Source organism: Dendronephthya gigantea, unplaced genomic scaffold (assembly GCF_004324835.1).
Source record: "Dendronephthya gigantea isolate DGI-Jeju-01 unplaced genomic scaffold, DenGig_1.0 000129F, whole genome shotgun sequence".
In the NCBI taxonomy this organism is placed as follows: Eukaryota; Metazoa; Cnidaria; class Anthozoa; order Malacalcyonacea; family Nephtheidae; genus Dendronephthya; species Dendronephthya gigantea.
In genome coordinates this window covers 428,594-448,667 of record NW_021163139.1, presented here as the reverse complement: position 1 = coordinate 448,667, position 20,074 = coordinate 428,594, and the positions used below count along the sequence as shown (strand labels likewise).

Genomic DNA, 20,074 nt, shown 5'->3' with positions numbered 1-20,074 from the left:
CTTGTCTGCCCACATGATCCAATTTGTTGGGTACAGTTTACTTCTGATGGGTGTTTTTGTCTATTGCTGCAAAAGCCTGCAATGTATATGGTCAGCAAATAAACTGTAAAGCCAATGCAATACTGCTTTATCCATAACAGACTTTATTCCACACGTCAAGAGTGAATTGGATTCGACAAAAACGGATCGTGTGAACAAACACCAGAAATGATCATCCCTTGTTTACCAAGAAAGGTAACCTAAATTCATCAAACTCTATCACTAAACTGTTCTTCCTAAAGGTCCAGTAAGGACCGTAGGAATCGAACCTACGCTTTTGCGATGCCGGTGCAATGCTCTTGCCACTGAGCCCCGAGCTACAGAGGTAGCTGACAAGAGCAAGCGTGGTTAATGTGTATAGGATGGTAATGCAGGGAATAGGTGAGGGTAAATCAATTGGGATTTTTGGCCCTTTACTCGATGCACGTAAATTCTAGGGTTCAAACTGGTATAAAAATTAAACTAAACACATATGTATTATGTATATGTACATCGTGGTCGAGCAATCGTCCCAATCGACTACTAATGAAACGTTCTCGACAAGAACAAGTATTGCAAAACAAAGACCGCTCTCGAGTATGGCAGGCTCGTCTCGTGTTGATGTTTAGTGTTTACAATTTACATGATTCAGCTTTGATATCAATGGCAGAAGGATAGTTTAAATAAGTTTTTCTATAACCACTAACCACTACATTTTTTGAAAATAATAATATTTTGTTCAGTTTTATCTCAGCAGTTGGCAAATAGTTGTGTACATTAAATTAATAATTCTGCATGATAGCGCAATTCTAAACTAACCTTCTAACGTCTAGGTGGAAAGTAAAAACTTCGTCTATTCATTATTTCATTAATAGTTCAACAAATCCGTTCGAATTAGTTTACCAGCCCAAAAGCTGTACGGACAAGTGATTAATAGGTTTTATGCAAACCGCACTAAATTTAATTTTTTCACCATTCGAATATTTATCCACCATTCAAATATTGAAACCATGGCATATTCACGGAATAAAAGAGAGAACAAGTTTCTATTATCATCTAACCGGCGGACACGGTAAATCGCTAAATTACCTTTTTTTTATATACAAATATGGAAAGATGCCACAATAGGAAACAACTAGACTTTATTTACCAACCTATGCCCACTAAACTAAAACGAAAAAGTTTAATTGATGTAAGTTGTTATAGAAAGCAAAGAAAGCAATTACATCGAAGATCGGCTCTCTTTAATTGAACTAATTGACTTTATATCGTTTGAACAGTTGGCTTTTTGCAATTTCATGAAACAACAGATAAAAAAGAACAAAAAATTGAGATATTATAAATAGTCATCATCGTAACCAATATTCTCCCACACTCAAAGAAGACAGAGTATTGAAACTGTTCAAATCGTTTCAAAAATGGCTGCTATAAAAGGCATCATATTGCAGTGTGTTTTTCTTGTGGTACTCTTTGCCAAAGGAAAAAGCACAAAACCTGCTTGTTGTGAAGAGATAAAAGTTTTATTAAGAAACAAAACAGTCGCATATGAAACGGTGTGTTTGGGTAACGAGACCAAACTCTCCAGCAAATGTTGTCGAGACATCGAAAAAGACATCGAGAAACATCGCTACGCTTACAAAATATTGTGTTCTGCTGAACCTCATCCAACACTCGTTCCAACAAGTTTGTATACTGCGAATATGATAGCCGCGGTTGTAATAAAACTGCACGTATTTAGTATTTTTCCTTATTTTCTAAAAGTTGTCGTGTATCCGCTTTTAAACTTGGAAGTGAACTCTTTTCTAACCGAGCGGATAGATTTCATAGTCAATAAAAAATGTAAAAGATTATGGTTAAGATAGACTGAGCCTTTCTGCGTGTGATGCGGATTTCTTTAGCCCCATGGCCATGATCAAGACACTGTTAGATTTCACATGTCTTGATGGCCTCCGTAGACGAAAACATTGTCAAAATTATATTTCATCTTCAGCTCCTCCATGTTATAACGTCCCTCTTGGAGTTGAGAAAGGCAGGATACCAGATTTTGCTATGACGTCATCTTCCGTTCAAAATGCCGCGCACTTGCCACATTTTGCTCGTCTGAGAAATCAACTCGGGGACTGCGCATGGGCACCGGAAAACAACACTGGTCAAAACTCATCGTGGCTTCAAATCGACATGGGCAGTCTGGCAAACGTGTCAGCGGTCGCTACCCGGGGAAGTTGCTCTGCTGACGAATGGACAGAGTCTTACGTCATCATATACAGTGAAAATGGCGTTGATTGGTCGATTTATCAAGAATTTGGTAGAAATAAGGTGTGCAAAAATAATAATGGCAGCTTACTTTTGCTCGTGAAATGCCTGGAAGAATTATTTCATCATTTTTCTTCCAATTCCAGATATTCGTTGGTAACAGTGATGGTACTGGTGTGGTAACCAATCGCCTCAATTCTCCAGTTGTTGCCAGGTTTGTGAGAATTTCACCCAGAACTTGGCATGGAAATGCTGCCTTACGTGTTGAGCTGTTCAGCTGTCAAACAGTAAGTGTTGCGTTCTTTCTTAAACGATTCATAGACGTCTTGTTGCTATGGGAGTTTCTCTCTTCACAGTAAAGTGACTAAATCGAGGACAGGGAAACACGTTAAAAAAGATTTTTTAATGTTATTCAAGTCAACTTTCAAAATCCGTCTTAAATAGCAAAGAAGTAATCTAATGTGTCTGTGTGGTTTTTATCTGTTTTTCTAGTCGACTCCAACTTGGTCTGTGGCTAAGCCACGAAGTTGTTTGGATCATGCAAGAAACGGTTTAAAAACCAACGGTTACTACAATATTTATGACGCCAGCTCCAATCTCATCACCGTTTACTGTGATATGACGTCAGAGGCAGGAAAAGCCTGGACACTAGTCATGTCCTGGGCTACAAGGAATAAAGACATGACAGAATTTCGAAGCACATTTTTATCTGTGGACGCCCCAGTCGATCCAGGTTTCCTAAACTGGAACAAATACCGAATGAGTTTGGGCATGATGAATGATCTTAGTGCCCAGTCTACTCATTGGCGAGCAACCTGCAGTTTCCCAACCCATGGCGTTGATTATGTTGATTACGTTAGAGGAAAATTCCGAGACTTTGACATTGTGAACTTTAGGCAATGGAGAGTATGTAAGAGGGTAGAATATGTGAATATCCGTGGTCATCAGTGCAGTGATTGTGACATGCCGTGGTGGCAAGATTTGCAATCATCCCTTCATACAGACAGCAGCTATAAAACTTGTGGTTTTGACCCAACACAGGGCGCAGTTTCTTCAGAAGATAATTTTGGTTATTATTCCACAGTTAATCCAAATTTCCGTTGCACGGCTGACGCAAGCGCCACAACAAACTGGTGGTTCGGCGGTGATGTCGTGTAAAACATTGTCAAATCATGCCTGGGATTTTACGGAAAATAATTTACTGTTTCAAAATTAAACTGTATGAGTGAATGATAATTTATGCTGAATAAATTCATTACTAAACAGTTACAATTGCTTGTATAGTTGTTTTTGATTAACTAAATCTGTATCTTTAGTAAACTACTGTATTCCATGCAGTGTTCTATGCATTGTTTCCGACAGAAACAAACCCCTGACCGCTAAGCTCTTCCTTGTGACCTTGTCTGCCCACGACAGTCTTTCTTGTCTCCCCACACGTCACCGGCCACACGATCCAATTTGTTGGGTACAATTTACAGTTCTGATGGGTGTTTTTGTCTATTGCTGCATGTATATGGTCAGCAAATGAACTAAAACTAATGCAATACTGCTTTATCAATAACAGACTATATTCCATACGTCACGAGTGAATAAATCAGTGAATTGGATTCGACAAAAACGGATCGTGTGAACAAACACCAGAAATGATCATCCCTTGTTTACCAAGAAAGGTAACCTAAATTCATCAAACTCTATCACTAAACTGTTCTTCCTAGAGGTCCAGTAAGAACCGTAGGAATCGAACCTACGCTTTTGCGATGTCGGTGCAATGCTCTTGCCACTGAGCCCCGAGCTACAGAGGTAGCTGACAAGAGCAAGCGTGGTTAATGTGTATAGGATGGTAATGCCGGGAATAGGTGAGGGTAAATCAATTGAGATTTTTGGCACTTTACTGGATGCACGTAAATTCTAGGGTTTAAAGGGTTGGCACTTCACTCGATGCACGTAAATTCTAGGGTTTAAACTGGAATAAAAATTAAACTGAACACATATGTATTATGTATATGTACATCGTCGTGGTTATTAAGCAATCGACTGCTAATGAAACATTCTCGACAAGACCAAGTATCCCAGGTAGTTACTTTATGTGACCCCTATTATAATGTATCACATATTATAGTGTATCACATACTTAGTCCTCCTCAGTCTCCCTCAGCCATCCTTAGCCCTCCTTAGACATCCTTAGCCCTCCTTAGCCCTCCTTTGGCCTCCTTACACCACCTTAGCACTCCTTAGCCCTCCTTAGGCCTCCTTAGCCCTCCTTAGCCCACCTTAGACCTCCTTAGCCATCCTTAGCCCTCCTTAGACATCCTTAGCCCTCCTTAGCCCTCCTTTGGCCTCCTTACACCACCTTAGCACTCCTTAGCCCTCCTTAGGCCTCCTTAGCCCTCCTTAGCCCACCTTAGACCTCCTTAGCCCTCCTTAGACATCCTTAGCCCTCCTTAGCCCTCCTTTGGCCTCCTTACACCACCTTAGCACTCCTTAGCCCTCCTTAGGCCTCCTTAGCCCACCTTAGACCTCCTTAGCCATCCTTAGCCCTCCTTAGACATCCTTAGCCCTCCTTAGCCCTCCTTTGGCCTCCTTACACCACCTTAGCACTCCTTAGCCCTCCTTAGGCCTCCTTAGCCCTCCTTAGCCCACCTTAGACCTCCTTAGCCATCCTTAGCCCTCCTTAGACATCCTTAGCCCTCCTTAGCCCTCCTTTGGCCTCCTTACACCACCTTAGCACTCCTTAGCCCTCCTTAGGCCTCCTTAGCCCTCCTTAGCCCACCTTAGACCTCCTTAGCCATCCTTAGCCCTCCTTAGACATCCTTAGCCCTCCTTAGCCCTCCTTTGGCCTCCTTACACCACCTTAGCACTCCTTAGCCCTCCTTAGGCCTCCTTAGCCCTCCTTAGACATCCTTAGCCCTCCTTAGCCCTCCTTTGGCCTCCTTACACCACCTTAGCACTCCTTAGCCCTCCTTAGGCCTCCTTAGCCCTCCTTAGCCCACCTTAGACCTCCTTAGCCATCCTTAGCCCTCCTTAGACATCCTTAGCCCTCCTTAGCCCTCCTTTGGCCTCCTTACACCACCTTAGCACTCCTTAGCCCTCCTTAGGCCTCCTTAGCCCTCCTTAGCCCACCTTAGACCTCCTTAGCCATCCTTAGCCCTCCTTAGACATCCTTAGCCCTCCTTAGCCCTCCTTTGGCCTCCTTACACCACCTTAGCACTCCTTAGCCCTCCTTAGGCCTCCTTAGCCCTCCTTAGCCCACCTTAGACCTCCTTAGCCATCCTTAGCCCTCCTTAGACATCCTTAGCCCTCCTTAGCCCTCCTTAGGCCTCCTTACCACTCCTTAGCCCTCCTTGGACCACCTTAGCCCTCCTTAGACCACCTTAGCCCTCCTTAGCCCTCCTTAGGCCTCCTTAGCCCCCCTTAGCCCTCCTTAGGCCTCCTTAGGCCTCCTTAGCCCTCCTTAGCCCACCTTAGCCCTCCTTAGGCCTCCTTAGCCCTCCTTAGGCCTCCTTAGCCCTCCTTAGACATCCTTAGCTCCCCTTAGCCCTCCTTAGGCCTCCTTAGCCCTCCTTAGCACTCCTTTGGCCTCCTTAGCCCACCTTAGCCCTCCTTGGGCCTCCTTAGCCCTCCTTAGGCCTCCTTAGCCCTCCTTAGCCCTCCTTAGACATCCTTAGCTCTCCTTAGCCCTCCTTAGGCCTCCTTAGGCCTCCTTAGACATCCTTAGCTCTCCTTAGCCCTCCTTAGGCTTCCTTAGCCCTCCTTAGACATCCTTAGCTCTCCTTAGCCCTCCTTAGGCCTCCTTAGCCCTCCTTAGCCCTCCTTAGACTACCTTAGCCCTCCTTAGACATCCTTAGCTCTCCTTAGGCCTCCTTAGCCCTCCTTAGCCCACCTTAGCCCTCCTTAGACATCCTTAGCTCTCCTTAGCCTTCCTTAGCCTACCTTAGACCTCCTTAAAGTGCTACTGCAACGAAATTTTCGACCCGATTTTTATTAGCCTAAACAAATATTCAGCCTTTTAGAAACAATTTGATGTATATATGACTTTTGTGTGTTAAGTAGAAGTTGACTAATTTTGCCCTCAAACCTCGGTATCAAATGCGAACTTTTATAGCCGCCATGTTTGCTGATGTGACGTCATAACGAGTACCGATATTTCGAAGCTTATGGTAATATATATAGCTTGTGTGTTGTCCGCTTCAAATTTTCGAGCTTGACGCGGAGAACCAAATCATTTTATTTTGAAATGGAAGTTAATTCTGTTAACTAACATATATTGAAGAAATGCCTGGTAAAGGGTCTGAAAATATACGCCGATTTGTTAGAAAATTCAAACTAGTCTTAGCCCGTCTGACAGAGATATAATGTAGTAATATATGCCATATATAAGCATGTATATCTTGTGCCGCATAGTCCTTTATGCCACAAAGTCCTACGTAAGACGATCTTGAAGAACTTAAAAAAACTGCTTAGCCTTTCAGTAAAACAAGACGAAGGCAATGATATGATGTCCTTGTTACTGATAATATTGGTGTATGCTATGCGATATATTCCCGCAAACCATAAACAGTAATATACTGGCTATTGTAAATGCCACATTGCCACTGTTTTGCAATAGCGCGTATCGAAATATATCAAACTGAAACACACACTAACACAGGTCCTTTTATCTACATGCATAAATACTCAAGAAACACCATCCTTGCTGATTTAAATTGAACTTCAATGTCTTATGAAACGGCACTCGCCGTGCACATTAAGACACCAAGGCCAACATCAGCTTTATTCAGCATGAATGCATGTGCGCGCAAAGTATCTCCGCATTGATGGTAAAATCAGCCTTTGCCTATATATCAGTTAGCTTTCAACTTGTGCTACGATCAGTTCAGACATCAAATGTATGCACAGAATCTTCTTTCGATACTCTTTTATTTAAGGGATCTTGCTAAACAAGAGTCATATACGAATCTTTGAAATCGACTTAGCCGCGCAAAGAACCGCACCATGAAACAGAAAGTCGGAACAAAATTCAATATTTCTTCGACTTTGGCGATCCATTTTTTCGTTAGGAACATATGTAAGATATTTAATAATTTTGATGAATACTGGCTTAGTAGGGACTGTAAGAAACGCAGCTTCTTCGTCGATGAGGCTACTTAACACTAGTATTTTTACGCCATGCTAAGAATCGGTACTCTTTCTACGTCACAAACTACATTATGGCGGAGCAAAAGTTCGCATGTCTAAGTGGCAAAAATCGCGACTTTGGAAAGCTATAAAAATCTTTTGAGAAAGCCAATTTTGATTATGTTTTCAAAAATGAAATCAGGAAAGTCAGAACTTTAAATTGAGCCAATAAAAATGGGGTCGAAAATTTCGTTGCGGTAGCACTTTAAAAGGTATGTTATGTATTTTCCGTGTAATGTGATATATTTTTGGAAAGAAATAAGAAGATAGACGGCTAAGGAGGTCTAAGGTAGGCTAAGGCGGTCAAAGGAAAGCTAAGGAGGGCTAAGGAAGTCTAAGGTGGGCTAAGGAGGGCTAAGGCGGTCTAAGGAGGTTTAAGGAGGTTTAAGGAGGTCTAAGGAGGGCTAAGGAGGGCTAAGGAGGTCTAAGGTGGGCTGAGGAGGTCTAAGGTAAGCTAAGGAGGGGTAAGGAGGCCTAAGGAGGGCTAAGGAAGGCTAAGGATGTCTAAGGAGGGCTAAGGAGGGCTAAGGAGGGCTAAGGAGGGCTAAGGTGGTCTAAGGAGGGCTAAGGAGGCCTAAGGAGGGCTAAGGGGAGCTAAGGAGGCCTAAGGAGGGCTAAGGGGAGCTAAGGAGGCCTAAGGAGGGCTAAGGAGGGCTAAGGTGGTTTAAGGAGGGCTAAGGTGGTCCAAGTAGGGCTAAGGAGTGGTAAGGAGGCCTAAGGAGGGCTAAGGAGGCCTAAGGAGGCCTAAGGAGGGCTAAGGGGAGCTAAGGATGTCTAAGGAGGGCTAAGGAGGGCTAAGGAGGCCTAAGGAGGCCTAAGGAGGGCTAAGGTGGGCTAAGGAGGCCAAAGGAGGGCTAAGGAGGGCTAAGGAGGCCTAAGGAGGCCTAAGGAGGGCTAAGGGGAGCTAAGGATGTCTAAGAAGGGCTAAGGAGGGCTAAGGAGGCCTAAGGAGGGCTAAGGAGGGCTAAGGAGAGCTAAGGAGGCCTAAGGAGGGCTAAGGTGGGCTAAGGAGGCCAAAGGAGGGCTAAGGAGGGCTAAGGGGAGCTAAGGAGGCCTAAGGAGGGCTAAGGAGGGCTAAGGTGGTCTAAGGAGGGCTAAGGTGGTCCAAGGAGGGCTAAGGAGTGGTAAGGAGGCCTAAGGATGTCTAAGGAGGGCTAAGAAGGGCTAAGGAGGGCTAAGGAGGCCTAAGGAGGGCTAAAGAGGGCTAAGGTGGTCTAAGGAGGGCTAAGGAGGCCTAAGGAGGGCTAAGGTGGTCTAAGGAGGGCTAAGGTGGTCCAAGGAGGGCTAAGGAGGGCTAAGGATGGCTAAGGAGGTCTAAGGTGGGCTAAGGAGGGCTAAGGAGGCCTAAGGAGGGCTAAGGAGGGCTAAGGAGTGCTAAGGTGGTGTAAGGAGGCCAAAGGAGGGCTAAGGATGTCTAAGGAGGGCTAAGGTGGGCTAAGGAGGGCTAAGGAGGGCTAAGGAGGCCTAAGGAGGGCTAAGGAGGCCTAAGGAGGCCTAAGGAGGGCTAAGGAGAGCTAAGGATGTCTAAGGAGGGCTAAGGAGGGCTAAGGAGGTCTAAGGTGGGCTAAGGAGGGCTAAGGAGGCCTAAGAAGAGCTAAGGAGGGCTAAGGAGGCCTAAGGAGGTCTAAGGAGGGCTAAGGAGGCCTAAGGAGGGCTAAGGAGTGCTAAGGTGGTGTAAGGAGGCCAAAGGAGGGCTAAGGAGGGCTAAGGATGTCTAAGGAGGGCTAAGGATGGCTAAGGATGGCTAAGGAGGGCTAAGGAGGCCTAAGGAGGGCCAAGAAGGGCTAAGGAGTGCTAAGGTGTGCTAAGGTGGTGTAAGGAGGCCAAAGGAGGGCTAAGGATGTCTAAGGAGGGCTAAGGATGGCTAAGGAGGTCTAAGGTGGGCTAAGGAGGCCTAAGGAGGGCTAAGGAGGGCTAAGGATGGCTGAGGGAGACTGAGGAGGACTAAGGTATGTGATACACTATAATATGTGATACATTATAATAGGGGTCACATAAAGTAACTACCGTATCCCAAAACAAAGACCGCTCTCGAGTACGGCAGGCTCGTCTCGTGTTGATGTTTACAATTTACATGATTCAGCTTTGATATCAATGGCAGAATCGGGTCGATTTGACAAATGTTGTAGCCAGAATTCTGTGGTTTTTGGCTGTTTATTATGCCTAAATTAGGGCGCAGTTATCGAGCTTTCACTCAAAACCATGTCCGCTGTTAGATCGAGAATGATATCGAGAAAGATGGGTCCTCCAAGGCCCCCTTTGCCATCGCGAATTAGAAAGGGCGACGCGACAGTTCAACAACAACTGCAGGACGACAGTCCAAAGAAACCGGAACAATTTTCGATCCGGTTCAGACGAGACGATGCAAATGAATCCGACGAGGAGATTTCAATCGTTCGCAAAGAAAGCTTGCCAGATGTTCAGTCTGAGCGGACTGAACCGATTAATACGGAAGCGAAAAGTGAAAGCTCTCCGAGCAGTGAGCATGGCGAACAAGCTTCTTCGCCTAGTTCTGGGACAAGTTCTATATTCTCCGCCCTGCCTTTACCGTTTCTGCCGAAATCACCAAGTCCAAACAGCGGCAACGAAATGCCGAGTTTCGAAGAGCCGACACAACAAAGTGAGCCGAATGACGACGTAGATGAGATTGTTTTCAAAACGTCTCATTTCGAACAAGAACACGAGTCTTCTTCTCAGAAGAACGACGGAGATTCTGATGGAAACGACAGCCTTTCTGCGAACCCGCCAGAACATAAACGAGGCGACAATTTAGTTGTCCATTCTAAAATGAAGTTCAGCTATTTGCAAAAAATGGACAAAAGAGGAAGCCCCGAAACGGAAAAAGGAAGTTTAGGAAAGAACCATGTGGAACTCAAGGGGGACACTAAAACAAATCGCTTTGTTGTCTCAGCTCTGGCTGAAAGCTCTAAATTAATCATGCCTTTTGGCCTGGGGAATGTAAATTCTGCTGTCCACTCCTCGGTTAAACAGGACAATGCGACAACCGAAATTGAAATACCTTTGTACAACATGCTTATTGTCTCAACCATCCTTTTCCTCTACTTTATGCTCCCGTCTACATCATTTATGAACGGATTTGTGTTTGGGGGATTTCTGATGTTCTTTTTGGTGTTCGCCCTGATGTGGTTGCTCACGCCGGAGATGAGCGACGAGGAACGTTACAAGAGGGACGTGTTGGAACATGAACAAGAAATGAAGAGGATACAAATGGATTCATCCAGCAAGCTGTTTCAACCCTACCAGCATTATTATGATCTAGAGGTGAGTGTGTGTTCTGCAGCTGTGTTGAGCTGTCTGGAGGTTCAATGAATCTCAAGCCTTGATAGAGACTATCTAATGAAGGTTTAATGTGATTGGCAATCCATCTCCTTTTAAATAATTTCTTTTTTATAAAAGTAGCACCTAAACTGGGTAGGCTGATATACATCAAACCCCAGCCCAACTAACTTAGCTTAGGGTCTATTTGCTGAATGACCATCTATTAATTAGCTTCTAGCATTCCCAGGAATAATCCCAGCCATGTTTTTTATGTCCAGGGCTGGTTCTTCAAAGCCACAAGCTATAGTCCACTGGAACCGGTTGACTTTAGTGATCCAGAGAAAATTCAACCGGTATACGCCAGCCTTTGTTCCCACATTCTGACCTTGCACACCCCACGTGAAGACGATCTTCCTAAGATCAAGAGAAGTAGTATGCTTGTTGAGAATGATAGCGTAAAGTTCAGCAGTTTGAAAGAATATGATTTGGATAATGGTGGTGAGATTGAGCTCGTTCCTGATACAATGACGCTCAAGAGACTCTGGGCCAAGAAATATCCAATCCATTTGAAACTTTTTGAGAAGCTGAGTTCAGAGGATTCACCTGGAGTCCAAGAGTCCTTTGTGTTGCCTTCGGTGACAGAGGAAATCTACCTGTTTAGCCCCACAGGCCGTGCTAAAGAGGAATGGTAAGTAATCTTTAGCACTGATCCAAATCTTACATCTGGATGGTAATTTCTGTATCAACAAAAATCGATTTAACTTTACTTCCTACTAGAGCCCTAATCCAAATTGTAATCATAACCCTGTCTTTAAACTTAATCCAGCTGTTGAATTCAAAACCCTTAATCCTTTGACACCACCACATTTGACATTCATGGCGGTCACCCAAATATCCGAAGTGGTCTCTGATCTGGTTATAAAAATGGATTGACAAATGAATGAATACTTTCCCTAGGTATTACCGCATTGAGAAGGTGCTCAAGCCCAAGACTCATGTATACAACATTGAAAATATATTCAATACTCAGACAAACTTTCATCGACACATGCAAGAGCTGATAGGCACTGGGAAAGAATCTTCATCGCAAACGCAGTTGACCTGGGTGAATGCTCTGCTGGGACGACTGTTTTGGGATGTTTGGAAAAGTGAATATTGGAATAACAAAGTCAAAAACCGAATACAAAATAAAATATCAAGAATGAAACTTCCTCTGTTCATTCGCTATTTAAAGGTGGGTTCATTCACAAAGTCTTTACTAATGAAAGATTTCAAGGAAATATGTAATATCTAAACATGTTCAAGAAGTATTTTTGAAGCTGTTGAGAAATTGTTGAGAAGGTTGAAGAATTTTGAATTCGTCCCCAGGTCACTGATATGAAGTTGGGTAATGCTTTACCCAAAATCCAACGCGCTCACAATCTACACCAGGATAACCGGGGGATCTGGGTCGACTTGGAAGTCGATTATGAAGGAGGAATCATGTTGACCATTGAAACGATGATCAATCTGGAGTATTATTTGAAGCAGCTCACAGATCATGGTAAGAGTGATGGTGATGAGGTCATTCTTAAATTTAGCCGCGAGGATGGTAACTATAGTGACGTCAGCAGCACAGAGAGTGAGCATAGCGACGTGGATGAGGGGGTCTGGGACGATGCCCCGACGTCGTTCCATGCTGCAGAGAGTCCAACACCCTCAAGCGATGGTTCAGCGAGTGGTGGGGAGAATCTGAACTCTGACAGCGAAATGGATGGTGAAAAAAGGTTGGTATCGTTAGACTCTGGGTTTGAAAAAGCAACCTTGTGGGAACAATAGTTGATTCTAGTCCAGAACATATTTTGATCTAGACTATTATCAGCCCGAAACACGAAATATGAAATGTTGAAAAGCTTGTGGAAATTACAGCCGTCCGAACTCCGAAATTCACTGATTTTATATCACAAGCGAATGTAACGCTGTAATTCTATAAAAGTGTATAATCTTTCGCGCGTAATTGCGTAAACTTTAAGTGGCAGAAATAGTACATAGCCTGAGCTTTTCTGAAACAATGCTACATGTAGTATATTAATTCTTTTCTAACAACTATAAACGGTGTATTTGTTTAGGTCGGTCACCTCGAGTGCTTCATCCACGCCAGAGCAGGAAAATCAAGGCTGGGCGGGAAAAGTGAAAAATCCGAAGGGAAAGAGAATTTTGAACATGCTGGAGAAAGTGGCGAAGTCGAAATGGGTGCAGAAAGCCGCAGAGACGAAGGTCGTACAAAGAGCTGTTGAGAAATTCTCAAATTTGCCCATCGAGTTGAGCGTTGAGGTCGTACGATTGCGTGGCACCTTGGCAGCAAATATTCCACCCCCTCCTTCAAACAGATTATGGTAAGATATTAATCTGGTGAATTCTGATATAAATGATACGAAATCACGGGGGGGGGAGTGTTTAAGGATGCCTAATAAGGTCATGCCTTATTGGTTCAGTGTATGCCAAATCTAACAATAATATTCATCTCGCTTTGCTTCAGGCTTGGTTTCCATAACAACCCATTATTGAGCCTGATTGCGAGGCCAAAACTGGGGGAACGAAACGTTCGTCTTACACACGTGACAGAATGGATAGAATACAAGTTGAAACAAGAGTTTAAGGTAACAACACATTGCCAGGCCTTTACAATTGTCATTTCCTCTTCTCCATCCTAGTTCAACCTATTCCTGACGCATTTCTTGTTTTTAGAATATGTTCGTTCTTCCAAATATGGAGGATTTGACGATACGGATCATGGACAGCGGTTTCGAGGAGAAATTCCCGCCTTCTTAGCGTGTAAGCTTTGTGAATATGAAATGAAATTTCAGGTCACTGAACTCCAGATGACCTGGAACGTCAACCTGTTCGGGCGACCGTTTTGATTTTGCAGGCAAATTTTTAAAAGTACGGTTTGTGAACTCGTGTTAAATGTCTCGAATCCAGGGCTCTCGAGTCACGGTGATTCACAAGAGACTGACTGTCCAGGTCATCTCGAGTTCAGTGGTTTAAGCCAATAAATTTTATGTAAATATGAAATCGTTAAAATGGGTAAACTTTAGTTTAAATTGTCAGTGGTTGTACAAAGCATAGGTTACTTTTAAATAAAAGAAAAGAATAGAAATAAAATTTAAAAGTATAAAATGGCATTAATTTAGACTAATAACAAAAAGCTTGTATTTTAGAAATAACAGGAAATATATATAAAAGAGAAAATATGTTAAATAAAATAAACAGAATTGTGAATTACGAGTGTTGTAATTGAAGTAGTATAATCTCAGATGTCTGGTCATAAATTATAAAGCTCCCGTGATCATCAAAATCAATTTGATTTCTCGTTATTCCAGATTGATCTAAAATAAGTAAAAAGACTAAATAATGATTTATCAAATAATGTTTTCAACTTGAAATTATATTTACTAATCGGTTGATTTAATAGCAAGCCAGTTCGATTCTAGGAATTTAGGAGTGAAGATTTGACCGTGCAGTGACTCACCTAAAATTAAGAGGAATTTTTCGAAGGTTTCCTTATTTCTGATCGTTGAAGCGATGTAAGCTACAGGCTGGTGATTTTGAACTCTTTCGCTGTGCAGAAATTAGGAGGAAGAGAGGCCATGAATTAAAATGGTCGAGGTAATGCCGGAAAAAACTTATTAGGATGAGATTTTGACATCAATCAAAGTATTCACCGGGTCATTGCCCGTTCTCCATAACAACGAACTAAAACTTTATCAAAATAAATTACCTCAAAAGAACCTTGATTAACTTAACTAACGTCTCGAAACTGCTCGGATCGAAAATGACATCTAAAATGGTAAAACATAGCTCGTGTTTTCTCCAATCCTAAATACTCGCTGGGAAGAGGTGGGAGGAGATTGCAGGTAAGGGTAAGCACAGGTTGTGAGAGGAGATGGCACCGGCACTTCCCTCACCCCCGTCAGATCAAATGGTCCATGCAAGTCGATTGAAGGAGGCTGTTGGCTGTGGTTACCTGAGGCAAGAATGACATCAGGGCGATATTTTCTTATCTCCTCCACAGAACATCTTTCCCAATCAATTTGATCAACTACAGCGCAACAGTCATCGTTAAAAACACTCTTATCTCTTTGTAAATTGCAAGCTCTGCACGCCCGACCATTGAATGAACTGAACAGGCCTCTCAATTCGTCTGAAATGTTCGTCTTTTCTTCACCGCTAGTTCCGCCTTCATTTTGACATCGCTGAAATGTTCGTTTAGTTTTCGCCGAACTGAAGCCATTAGTCTTCAGATTTTCTATGACTTTGTTTAACACTTGTTCATGGCGATCGGTGAAGGTGTACGTTTGTGGGTTGCAGGAATGCAGAGATACCAGCCCGAGAAGACCGACACCACAGCCCAATTCCAGGATATTCCTTCGATTGATAAAATATTGATGTATTAGACGGGAGGTTTGTTTATGTGGATGTTCATATTAGAGAGGTTTTTGTAAGTTCGAGTGGTGTCTAATTGAGAGATGTCCAAAGTTTTCCAAACAGAGAGATTATCATATTACAGAGGTTAGAGGTCGTCTTTATTGGGAGAGGGAGAGGGTATCCGTATTTGAGGTGTCAGTTTTATTAGAGAGGTCTCTGTATTAGAGAGGTGACCATATTTGACCATATTCACAATACATACTTTCCTTCCAATATGTTTTTGTTCTGTACAACCCAATTACTGAGGTACATCCCTGCCTAGGAACCAAAGTCAAATTCCACTAATGAAGATTAAGTAATTATATGATTGCTCTAAACCCATGTTTACTCACTTGCCAAGTGTTGAGTCCAGTTGTACCTTGTGAAACAACCTGCTTCGACTCACAGAGCGTCACAACTTGACCGCATGGCTGATAAAGCAAGATGCAGGAATGTGCAACAGCATTTCATGATATTGGAAATTGTTTTTCTCAAGAGGATAGGGATTGAATGAGGTGGGGTTGATTTTAAAATGTTAACTTAGTATGCCAAGTCATTTTGGCAGGTTATTTGAAATATTGAAGGAACTTCCAAGTGACCAATCAGTTCATAAGTCATGTATTGTTTTGTAGTGAGCTTACCATAATATATGACTTGTAAATAAAGTCATTTCCTGGAGAATGTTTCTCAGCCATAAGCTTGCCTATAAGGCTGTACAGGTCATCACATGCCTCCCTGCCCTGGTTCTCATACATGGCCAGTAATGACTTCAAAAATGATAACTTATAGCTGTCTGATGGCGGGTATTTCTGGCTCAGAGGATGGAATACTGTCTGACAAAGAATGGTATTGTATTTGTATTAGGATTATAAGCCACTAGCCGCTGAAATTTTGCAGTAAGGGCAAGGCCAGTTTATTGAGAAGGACGTGCTCATGCAGTACAGCTCAGAAATCTTTAATTACTTGGATATAATATTATTTAATCATTTTACATACTGCATTTAAGACAGCTATTTGTTGAGAGCTGGTCTCTTCAATGGTCAAATTTTTCAATTTTTCCCAGTCAAAAAATTTCATTCCTACCACTTGAAAATACTGTTTTTGTACGGAGCATAATGCATCGTTTAAATCTGCCATGGAATGGCTGCTTTCTGCGACTTTTTAGCACAAAAATATCGATTTTTAATCATATTTATCTTACAAAAACAGCATTTTGCGAAGCGCTAGATGGTAGTACTACACACACGGGCAACCGCTTAATATCGTGATAACTTGGTGGGCGCAAAACCCGCCATCTTGATTTTTGTTGTCATTTTTCTCCAAAAATGTAAGTAAAATCCTATAATCCTTGCTAGTTATTTGAAATTTCTCTGTATTTTTGTGCTAAATTTCGAGTTCAATGTGTATTCTTTAAAATGCTCTTCGTTTTGCACTAAAAGTTCTTGCGTTCTGTCAAATATCTCGACTCATTATCAACGTGTTCTTGCAGGGCGAAAGGACGTAGTCGGTCAGAGTCACCGAAGGGAAAAGGTGCAAAAAGCAAGGGTAAGACTACGAAAGCGAACAAGAAACCCAGTAGAGGACGTAGCCCTACAAAGAAGTCGACAAAGGATAATGCAAAAACTAAGAAACGAAGAGCGTCGTCAAGCAGGTAGGATACTATGATACAATATGACAGGAATAGTTGGAGTAATGTCTATGTCAGATGCTATTATTTGCCGTATTTCTGAAAGAAAATGCAGAGCATAAGAGCGCTTTTGCCTGCTCTAGGAAGAAATGAAATATTTTACTATGCAAACTGCCTGTTACCTGGCAGGGCATAGTTATTCTGTGAAGAATCTCACTATGATTGATTTCAATGATTTTACCAAGATCTTAACTAAGATCTGTACACCATTATCTTACCATGATTTCAGTTTTTGCTAAGATCTGTGAACCATGATTCTAACATGATCTTGCTGGTTCCATCATGATTTTACCAAGATCTTACCAAGATCTTACCAAGATCTTACCAACAATCTTACAAGCTGAATGCCCCATCAGCAGACAGGTGAATATAAAATACAAACCTTCATAATTTTTCTTTAGTGGTTCATCGAGGTCAAGCAGTTCCAGTGGCTCAAGTAGCGGCAGTTCTCGTAGTTCCAGCAGCGGCAGTTCCAGCAGTAGTTATTCCTCAAGCAGTTCAAGATCATCCAGCAGCTCCAGCTCTAGTGGTGCTGGTAAGAAGGGAAAAGGTAAGCTTTGAGCAAAAGCCTCAAGTAAATTACAGCTGCTCTCAGACTCATGTTTGCCTTTAGTGTCGTTGTCAAAGCATTGCATTTTGTATTTCAGCGCGCTCTAAACCCTCCACGAAACAAGCAAAGGGAAAAGAGACAAAAAAACCTGAGAAAGTTGTGGAGAAGAAACTTGAACCTAAACCAGAGCCCACTCCAGAGAAGAAACCAGAGAAGGTAGAGCCCAAACCAGAAGCGAAACCTGAACCAAAATACTCCCCACCTCCCAAGAAGTCACCCAGCCCTCCACCTGTGATACCTCCCAAGAAACTATCACCCTCACCCCCACCCCCGCGGGAGAAAACCCCACCTCCCAAACCTAAGGTTGCCCCCTCACGCTCAAGATCCGCATCCAATGAGCGGATCCGACCCAATGTTACGGAACGTCCGAGACCACCAAGACAGTACAGGTCACGATCAAAATCTTCCACCCCCGGGGCACGCCGTCGCAGCAGATCCCCCTCGGACTCACGGTCAAGGTTAGACTATTACTCTAGTATTATTATTATCTTTTTGCTCTCTTCCTCTGACGTGTGAAATCATCTCCCAGAAATACCATTGTGATGGTGCTATCTTGGGTAACCAACTGGTCAAGGTTAAAAATCACCATCACCATGGTGGAATCTGGTAATTCCCACCATAATAAAGAAAAATTTGAGCTTGCCCAGTCAGTTACATAGAGTACAACTAATGCAATATTATTACATGCAACCATTCGACGACTAAAATGCCATTGGCATATTGGATGCATTTCAAGGTAACAGCCATAAAACAACAAACACTCACATACATTTGCTGTCATATTAAATTGCAATCACTCGTCTAGCTATGACTAAAATCTTCAGGCATTAAATTGCAAGCAGACCTTCATGAGGGTTGAAAGCGCATTTTTTTGCAGTAGAGTTACTCATTTAACAGTGAGATTATATTGGACTGCATGGTAAAAATTTAAAAAATCTTGGTTGCCAGGCTTTAAACTAATGAAATATCTGAAATAATTTTTAGGTCAAGGTCCCTCTCTCGTTCCAAGTCTCCTCGAAAGCGACGCACGCCCAGTCCAAAGACCAAGAAATTGTGCGTAAATCGTTTATCCCGAAACGTGACTCGCGACCACATCTTGGAGATTTTCAGCGTCTACGGCAAAGTATCCAGTGTCGATCTTCCTACCAGTAGGAATTTGGTCCACCCCGGCTACGCGTACGTGGAGTACGAAGAGTTTCAGAACTGTGAGAAAGCTATGAAACACATGAACGGTGGTCAGATTGACGGACAAGAAGTCTTAGCTCAGTTCGTCTTGGATCAACGTTTGAAACGAGAACCAAGACCCCGGAAGAACAGCCCCGTGCGGCGACGTCCATCGTGGCGACGCTCCCCTCCAAGAAGATCCCCCGGGCGTCGCTCCCCTCCTCGCCGTTCGCCACCACGTCGTTCTCCCCCGCGCCGTTCCTCCCCGAGAAGGTCGCCTGCTCGAAGATCACCCGGGAGACGTTCCCCACCGGCCCGAAGGTAAGGAATCAGATCTCACACCCCCCCCCGTTCAGTGACTTGCACATGTCAAAGTGTTTAATTAAGATGACCAACTAAAATATTTTTCAGGTCTTCGCCCGGAAGAAGGTCCCCTGTACGAAGAAGATCCCCACAACGGTCTCCACCCCCCGGAAGAAGGTCTCCGCCAAGATCATACAGACCACCAGCGAATCGTAGAAAATCTCACTCTCGTTCACGCTCCCCCCGACGCAAGGCAAGATCTTCGTCTTCCCGATCTCCATCGCGGTCACCACTCAAGGGACGCAATTTCAAGCGCAGATCATCCAGTTCCAGCTCATCTTCCGGGTAATATTAGACGCTGGAGTTCGCCACCTTGGCTTCATGGTACAGAACCACCTGAAAACCATCGTCCATACACTTTACTTTTGGTATATCATTGTAGATATGCAGATTTTTATCAATAGTGTGCCTGGCTAAGGCTTGTCCCCAGAGTAATCTCCTGTAACTTGCAAGGCAATGAAGTTTTCCTGACCAAAAAAGATAATATCAACTTGAACTGATCATTTCAACGACGGTTTTTTGGTTTTACCTAAAGCAAAAAAAATTGCGTTGCATCTTACGGTGAAGATTTAAAAACGCTTTAAAAATCATTGTATTTATTATTTCTCGTGTTCAACATTTCACCAACCACGAAATAGACAATTAAAAAACATATAATCTAATCTTTGCTGAAACAACTCTAGCTAACAACGCTGGGTTATCTGATATGAATTCATTGCAATCGTAAGATTTATCTATTTTTCAGAACCAAAGTTTTGAGTCGAGCTGAGAAGATCTATTCGTGACAGAGTTAATGCTTGAAAAGTTTCAAAACTCTTGGTTATTAGCGCGCTTTTCAGCTTTCGTAAAACCGGCCCTAGAAGGATTAAAATTATGTCAGATTTTTAGACACCTGTTAACATGTTATCAAGATTTTTTACACTTGACACCACGCATTCTCCTCGTATTATTTTGTCTTTTGTCTTTGTGCACGGTTGTCATGACAAATCGTTTCACACGGAAGAAAGCTGGTGGTGTTACCTACCAAAGTTTCCTTCCTTTCAATAGAGATAATAATGTATTGTATGAGCCCTGTGGGG

General features: G+C 43.0%; 4 protein-coding genes across 4 annotated transcripts; 3 read left to right on the top strand and 1 right to left on the bottom strand.

The window, feature by feature from the left end:
- The first annotated feature begins 2,196 nt into the window (after positions 1-2,196).
- On the top strand, positions 2,197-3,458 carry LOC114536005. The gene is made up of 3 exons (XM_028557348.1): positions 2,197-2,334; positions 2,418-2,558; positions 2,764-3,458. The coding sequence occupies exons 1-3, from the start codon at positions 2,197-2,199 to the stop codon at positions 3,427-3,429; spliced, it is 945 nt and encodes a 314-aa protein (XP_028413149.1). The 3' UTR covers positions 3,430-3,458.
- Positions 3,459-9,513: 6,055 nt separating this feature from the next.
- On the top strand, positions 9,514-13,986 carry LOC114536046 (testis-expressed protein 2-like). The gene is made up of 7 exons (XM_028557403.1): positions 9,514-10,728; positions 11,004-11,413; positions 11,683-11,959; positions 12,094-12,491; positions 12,834-13,100; positions 13,244-13,364; positions 13,453-13,986. Exons 1-7 carry the CDS (start codon positions 9,649-9,651, stop codon positions 13,534-13,536), a joined length of 2,637 nt encoding a protein of 878 aa, XP_028413204.1. The 5' UTR covers positions 9,514-9,648; the 3' UTR covers positions 13,537-13,986.
- Positions 13,812-16,377, bottom strand: LOC114536004 (protein-lysine N-methyltransferase EEF2KMT-like). Its single transcript, XM_028557347.1, has 8 exons — positions 16,168-16,377; positions 15,809-16,004; positions 15,525-15,640; positions 15,395-15,450; positions 14,732-15,132; positions 14,486-14,546; positions 14,237-14,325; positions 13,812-13,837 (listed from the first exon to the last, which is right to left on the bottom strand). The coding sequence occupies exons 1-8, from the start codon at positions 16,306-16,308 to the stop codon at positions 13,812-13,814; spliced, it is 1,086 nt and encodes a 361-aa protein (XP_028413148.1). The 5' UTR covers positions 16,309-16,377.
- Positions 16,378-16,457: 80 nt separating this feature from the next.
- LOC114536056 (RNA-binding protein with serine-rich domain 1-B-like) lies at positions 16,458-20,068 on the top strand. The gene is made up of 6 exons (XM_028557414.1): positions 16,458-16,498; positions 16,661-16,822; positions 17,260-17,408; positions 17,506-17,926; positions 18,453-18,953; positions 19,044-20,068. Coding segments are annotated over exons 1-6 (1,476 nt in total). The 5' UTR covers positions 16,458-16,496; the 3' UTR covers positions 19,285-20,068.
- The last annotated feature ends 6 nt before the right edge of the window (positions 20,069-20,074 follow it).